Genomic DNA, 6,900 nt, shown 5'->3' with positions numbered 1-6,900 from the left:
GGTCACATGGTCGGTGGCCTTGCCCCGATCTCCAAACAGAGGAGAGTTTAGACTGCCCTCCGCGCCACACGGCGCGTTATATTTTGCATGGCATTCCTGTTCACAAGGGGGAAAGCCTGTTGTCAGGCCCTGGCTCGAGTAAGGGATGAGTCCACTCCGTCCCGCCGCGTTCCAGCTGAAAAAAAGCCCTGGACCTGGGTATTTCAAGAGCCTCCTCCACCACCTGAGCCTAGTTGGGGAGGTCCTGCTCCGTGTTCCACCCGCGTGGGCATGTGAAAGGGCCTCCTTGTGTGCGCAACAACTCCAGAACTCCCTCCCCAAGCCACAGCTTCGGTCTCGGGCCCTTGCAGTTTGAGAAACTGGGGGGAAAGATGCCTTTGCCAGAGGACAGAAATCCAAGCTCGGTTTCTAGATTTTAATGCCTTCTGGCTCTTACGCTGCTGTAATTTTTAAATTGTGCCAGGTGTAAAACTTATTTTGTACCAGTTGCTCTGTGCAATTTGTATTTTTTGGGCTAAGCATCTTTGGTTACTTTCCCCCTTAAACTAAAGAATGATCTATAATTTTTGAAAATGTAAACAGATACTATAAACTACTGCAAGTTCTAACTTGGGAGGGTTTTCACTGGGAAAAATAATAAACACAGACACACAGGCACCATGGCAGGTTTATTCCTGGTCCATTATATTTCTTCTTTTGTCAAAGAATAACACTGATCTCTTTTCACAGATGAGGTGGCAAACGGGCCGAAATCAGAGGCGTAAAGGAGCCACAATTATTGCATCTGAGAGACAGAAACTGGGTACATGCTAGACATTTGGCAGATGGTTCCGAGGCTACTGCGCCAAGGAGGTGGCAAATTCCAAGCCACCTTCAGCGAGCGGCTAACGCCAGCCCCCCTGGGACAGCAGAAGCTGAAACATAGGTGGCTTGCAAAAAAAGGCAGCTCTCTGAAATCCAACACTGGTTTCTGATCCAAACAAAGAAAGCTCAGCCCCAAAAGAAACAGAAAGCTCTGTCCTTCTGGGTTCCAAGAATGCCAGTCAGCAGCAACGACTGGGGAAACTGTCCCTTTGCTGCGGGGGTATTAGACAGACTATAGAGATGGTACATCACAGTACAGCACCTAGGAGATCCCGCTAAGAGCTCTACCTACATGGCTCTTCCCTGAAGGAGCGGAGTTGGTCGTTTGCCAGTCAGCATGGCCTAGGAAGGGCAACCTCGCGCCCTGTGCCCATACTAAGAGGGGGGAGAGAAGGCATGTGCGTGCAGCCAGCTGCCACCGAGGATGCCTGCCCCCCAGCCCAACTCCTTTCTGTTTCCCAACTGAACATCAAGAACTGCTGAAATCCCACTGCTATTTCCCTGAATGCAAATCAAGAGCAGTTTCAGGAAGCGTAGCCAGTCATCAGAAAGTGCAAGAACCACTGTGAACGATCAGGCAGGAGGGTCTGAGGGGAAGACCAACATCCTGCCTGCTTTCAACAACATTTAAGAAAAAAGAAGTCCAAACAACAGGGAGATCGGAAAGGCCATGCTAGGACTGCTTGACCTACCCTGGGAATTATTTTTGGAGGGGAAAAAAAAGGTTCAGAGGCTTGCAGAAGCTGAGTCTGGCAGAGAGAGAACTTCTGCACCCTCTTGTATTTTGGACTGCCCCAACTACCAAAGAGGCTTCCGACTGGGGAGGGAGGCAGGACGGAGGGTTTCTCCTGCATAGTAAGCAAGCTATCGGACAACGCAGACATCAGGTGCAGAGAGCAAGAGGCTGGGGGAGGAGGCAGAGATCGCTGGCATCTGCGGAAGAAGAAAGGGGGAGGGGGTCCAAGCAAGGTGGGCAGCCATTGTCCTTCCCCTGGGAGCAATGGCCCCCCTCCGTTAAAGGTATCGACACCAGGAGGTATATACGTATATCCATGCGTGCATAGCTGAAGAGGCCACCGGAATAAGGCTCTAGGTTAAGGCGATGGATGGTGGCCCTCGGACGGATGAGGTCCTTGGAGAACGTGCAACCCACCTTGATGAAGGGCTGGAGGGAGATTTCCTCCCCATCTTTGGCCCTGCTAAATCCCCTCACCTCCTCGTCAGGCTTGGGAGAGGCTGATTGTCCCTAGTGCACGTTAAGACATACAGGGAAAACCACGGGACAAACTCAGACCCCAAAGGCTAGCTGTCCCACAGCTGGGACTGATCCAGAGAGCTTCGCCACAGCAACACGTTCCAAGTTGACCAACCAGGGCCAAGGAGAGCAGAACTTGCAGGCCACGGGGGGTCTATTTCCATAGGAGGGGGAGGCTTGCTGGCTACCTACACAGGAAGCAGAATGCAAAACAGTCCCTCCCTGGGAACTATGTAAGCAGGTCTGACACAAGCCACACAAGCGAGAGGTCAGGCCTATCCCTCCCCGCTTCTCCCACGGCACTTTTGGCCATCGTGCTGCTCTTTCCCCGTGGCTGCGCTGTTCCAGTCTCAACATTTGAACAAAGCTAGTTTAGCGGGAACGGTCTGCGTTACACAGTCGTGCAAACAGACCTCTGTGTTCTGCTGCTGCATAACCTCCCATTCCGTTCCTGTGGGAATGAAACGCAACACACAGAAAAGAGAGATCACAGTCGCAGAGCTTGCCGGCTTGCCTCTTGGGCAGCTCTGGAGGGCTCAGTGTGTGGAAATGCATCACGGTATGGGGTCTCTCTCTAACACAGCCTGGCTCCACATCTAAGGGAACATCCTGTCAGTCCCTTGCAAAACGCAGGTAAGGACAGCGGATGCCTATTTAAAGAAATATGCGAGAAACGTTCCGTTACGGAGACAGTAATCTGGGAATAGATACCGCTGCCTCCTTTGGTCTGTGGGCCTCCCAGCCTTATTTGGGTGAGTGAGGGCATGTGAGCTGCACCAGGCTTCCCGGGACACAATGCAGCCAACGGGACCCAGGGAGAGAGAAGCTCCTTCCGTTCCAAAAGAGGTGGTGGGGAAGGGAAAGTGCTCAGTGGCCCCCACTGCTGAAGTAGGTGCTGGCCTCCAGGAGCAGCCCCTTGACATAAACGCGTACAGTGTAGAAGAGCGTAAGGAAATCCTGAGTACTGAAGACTGTGTCGGCGAGGGCAAAGCCGAGTGTGGAGGGGATGAATCCCCGGCCGTACTCCACCATCCACGTGCCAGCGCTCCACTGCACAGATGTGGCCTCTCCGGAGCGGTGGACGATGGTGTCTCCTGAACGGACAAGCAGAGGGCACTCAGTGTCTCACCCAGGGTGTTCCCCCTCCAACCCCTCACCGGACAACAGCTGTGCCGCTCACCTGGGTAGTAGATTTCGCTTTTGGTCGTTCCTTCCTTCCATTGCCGAAAAGTGCCCGAGATGACAGTGTCGTGAATATCAGCCCAGTAGCGGCCTGTGAAGGAGGAAATGGAATCAAGACATTTGTAGCAGCCGGGTGAAGGGTCAATGAAGAGCTGTTTGCAGCTGGAAATTCATGGCACCGCCTGCATTTTTTTTTTAGGGCTGCGGGGAATAGAACCATAGGGTTGGGAGGGTCATCCAGGGTCACCTAGTCCAGCCCCCTGAACAATGCAGGAAATTCACAACTACCCACTGCTCCATGCCCAGAAGATGGCATGGATGCCAGCGTTCCAGCTTCAGACAAACGCAGAGGCTTTGTTCTTCAGCGCTGGTCACTATGGTAAGGAAAGGAGAGAGACGAGGAGAAGATGCTCTACGGAAAGAAGCGCACTTTTCCTCTCGTGCACAAAACCCCACTGCTCCTCTGGTCTTTTTTTCAAACTGTGTGAGCATGATGTTGGAACAGCAGGGAACACAAGAACGGCCAAGGAACAGATACCACTCAATGGCTGACTTACAGATATGGCACAGTAGGAAAAAACTGGCTGCTAGAGGTAAAGCACCCTTTGTCATCGGACCCAACTGGCCAGAGTTTTTAGCTGTCTCTGGTAGATTCTTCAATGCAGTCACATACGCCATCCCAAAATATTGAGCCTCTGATGGGCCCTGCTTGCAGTGAGCCAATGGTACAGGAACAGCATGGGCTTCTACATGATTAGACTTTAGGTATGTGGCAAATCGGGGCCTTTCCTCCCACTGGTAGACCCCGCTCTGCCTACCCCTCCCTTTCCGGATAGCCAGGCACCTGAAGGGGCTGACTCACTTTCCTGTCTCCGGGTAGTTGCTGCCACAACTGTCCCTGGATGGGTTTCCGGTTAGGCGGGACAGCCTCCTAACCTCCCTCTGGTTACGTCCCTTTGTATTCCTTGACCTCTCTCTCCCCTCCTAGTGGACCCACGCGGTTGGAGATCTATGTGGAACAGAGGGTCTTCATTCCTTCATTAATCAACAAAATTTATTTAAGATCATAACTCCACCCAGACAAGTATGCAGTGAACGGAAGACAATATATAACATAAGGCGGGGGGGGGGGGGGCGGGACCCTAATCTCTCTCCCTCCTTCTCTATACTCCTGCCCTAGCTGGATGTTGTATAGGGCAGGCACGATACTTTGTTACTGGGGTTTAACTCAAACCTCCCACTCCCCTCAGAGCCACTCCCCTCCCTCACCTCAGCCACCAACTGTCAACTTTTCAACTCCCGCCCCACCAACTGACTCGCTCTCCCTCCAATCAAATTCCACTCCAGAACTGGCCCCTCCCTCCTGCAGCTCCTAGAAAGTTAAATTCACCCACAGAATGGCGTTTCTTCCCCAATGTAATTGTACACGTGTCTATCCACCTGGAAAAACACTCTGAGGTACTGAGGTGTGTCAGCAACCAGCTGTATTTGGGCGATCTTTCTACGGGAGAGTCAAGCCATTGTTCTTTCCTAGGCAATGGAAGGGCTGAGCAAATGGGACAATAAGCAGAGAGGACTAAGAAAGGCTGTACCAAGCCATCAGGATTTTCCTGTCTTACCACAACACATAAGGCTACAACTCGTAACATTTCCTCTGCTTGTTTTTGTTGTCCACAAAGGTCCCATCTCAGTTTTACGCATGATAAGCTAATGTTGAGACAGCCCCATCGAGCAAGGGGTCCTTTGAACCCAGATCCAAATGCACCTCACCGTGGCTGAAATGGGGACCCAAACCACCTCGGAACCCGGAAAGGTCAAGATGAGCCTCCCCGATGCGCCAAAGAAACGTCTTCCTCCCAACACCAGACTCACCTGGCTTCCCTGCCTACTTTTCTCTGGCTTACCTGAATGACCCCCCGTGTCAACAGCCGTGCCAAAGAGCAGCACATACTCAGAGAGGGAGGCGTGCAGCAGGCACATAGAGCCCATCCAGCCACCGGCGTTGACAAACACCCACTGCAGGTCCTCATCTGGCAGTATGTGCCCCGGGTGCTTCTTGCGCAACTCCACAATGATCTTGGAGAAGGCGAGTTCATGGTCCAGGCCTGTGGGAGAAAGCACAGACACAGCTGAACCCCGTCCAGTGTCAAGAAGAACAATTTGCCACCTCAAGAAACAGAGACTGCAGACAGCAGGTAAAAGTGAACAGAATGTGTCTCCCTCCGACTCTAGAAGACTGGTTCATAATCTATCAATAACACTTTAGTATCAAGTTATAGTAGCTGGTTAGTATACTGCAGCAAAAAAAATATTAACAGCAAGTCACAGGCTCATCTCACTCTTTGTTTCATGATTCTTTGACCCTGCTGTTCACATTTTGTCTTCTTCATAATCTCTTACATAAATAAATCTGCCTTCAACCAACCCATTACACAGATCTGAAAAAAGTGATCTTATGTTGTATCTCTTGAAAGTGCCACAGGACCCCTTTATGTTGTTGCTAAAAGGCAGCTAAACAGCAATGGTTTAATGTGAGTGTGGCAAAGAGTTCCACAGGCCTTCTTTATGTAGAAAAAGAACACTTGTTTTGCTACCAGTTAGGAACCAGGAGAGAGACCACACGACACTAGGAAACGTAAAATTAGCCCGTTCAGAGACTGCTTGAGGCATGCAGGCTTTTTCAACCAGAACAAAAATGTCTTTGAGAAATCCCGCCTCTATTAATCATGAGGCAAATAAAAGGCAGTTTGTACTTATAAGCATTTACATTTTATTTGCAAGCCAGCACAGCAAAGGGACTCAACAAGCTCCTGATTCCAATCCGGCCACGGCTGCACGATTCGGCCTCCAGCCAGCCACCCTCTCCCTCTTCAGTCTCTCATCAGCGACATGCTCCCGGAGACCCCCCCCCCCTCCCCGTAAAAAAAAACGACTGAAATAAAAGTACATGAAGTTTTCCTGAACATTCAGGAACGGGAGCATAACGGGAGATCTCCAGCTCCCACCTGGAGGTTGGCACCCTACCCCTCGACGTGCCACAACCACCCCGCGAGGGGGGCCCAGAGACGTTCCCGCGCCTGCGCGCTCCACCCTTTCCCTCCCCAGCCGCCAAGGGCGACGGCCCGGCCCACCCACCCACCGGCGTGGTGCTTGCCCAGCCGCGCGATCTCGTCCGGGTCGAACTCGAAGCGGCGGTCGGAGGCGGCCCAGCCGCGCAGCGCCTGCACCAGCAGCGCCAGGCCCGCCACCGCCAGCCCCGCGCGCAGGCCCCGCCCGGCCCAGCTGGAGCCCTTCGGCCACCACATCGCGCCGCCTCGCTCGGCCGCCGGAGGGGAAGGAGAGCGCGGCGGGCGGGCGGCGCAGGCTCCACGGGGCGGGCAGGCAGGGCCGCCTTCAGGCGCGCCAGCCAATGGGAGGCGCGCCCGGGCGCCCGCGCGCTCCGAAAGGAGCCAATGGCCAGCCGCCCTGCCTGCGCGCAGGGACCGCCCCGGCCAATCCCAGCCCTCGCCGCGCTACGGCCCCAACGACTGGCCAGGGCGCCTCGGCTCCTCGTCCGCCTCAGGCCTCCGCCAATCGCAGAGAACGCCACTCACCCGGCC

The 6,900-nt window shown here is 53.6% G+C and overlaps 1 protein-coding gene across 1 annotated transcript; it reads right to left on the bottom strand.

Annotated features, from left to right (window-relative positions):
* Positions 1-655: 655 nt before the first annotated feature.
* SIGMAR1 (sigma non-opioid intracellular receptor 1) lies at positions 656-6,655 on the bottom strand. The gene is made up of 4 exons (XM_054986700.1): positions 6,441-6,655; positions 5,206-5,406; positions 3,300-3,392; positions 656-3,213 (listed from the first exon to the last, which is right to left on the bottom strand). Exons 1-4 carry the CDS (start codon positions 6,604-6,606, stop codon positions 2,987-2,989), a joined length of 687 nt encoding a protein of 228 aa, XP_054842675.1. The 5' UTR covers positions 6,607-6,655; the 3' UTR covers positions 656-2,986.
* Between the last annotated feature and the right edge of the window lie 245 nt (positions 6,656-6,900).

The sequence above is a fragment of the Eublepharis macularius genome, chromosome 8, assembly GCF_028583425.1.
Source record: "Eublepharis macularius isolate TG4126 chromosome 8, MPM_Emac_v1.0, whole genome shotgun sequence".
Taxonomy (NCBI): Eukaryota; Metazoa; Chordata; class Lepidosauria; order Squamata; family Eublepharidae; genus Eublepharis; species Eublepharis macularius.
This window is presented reverse-complemented; position numbering and strand designations above follow the sequence as displayed.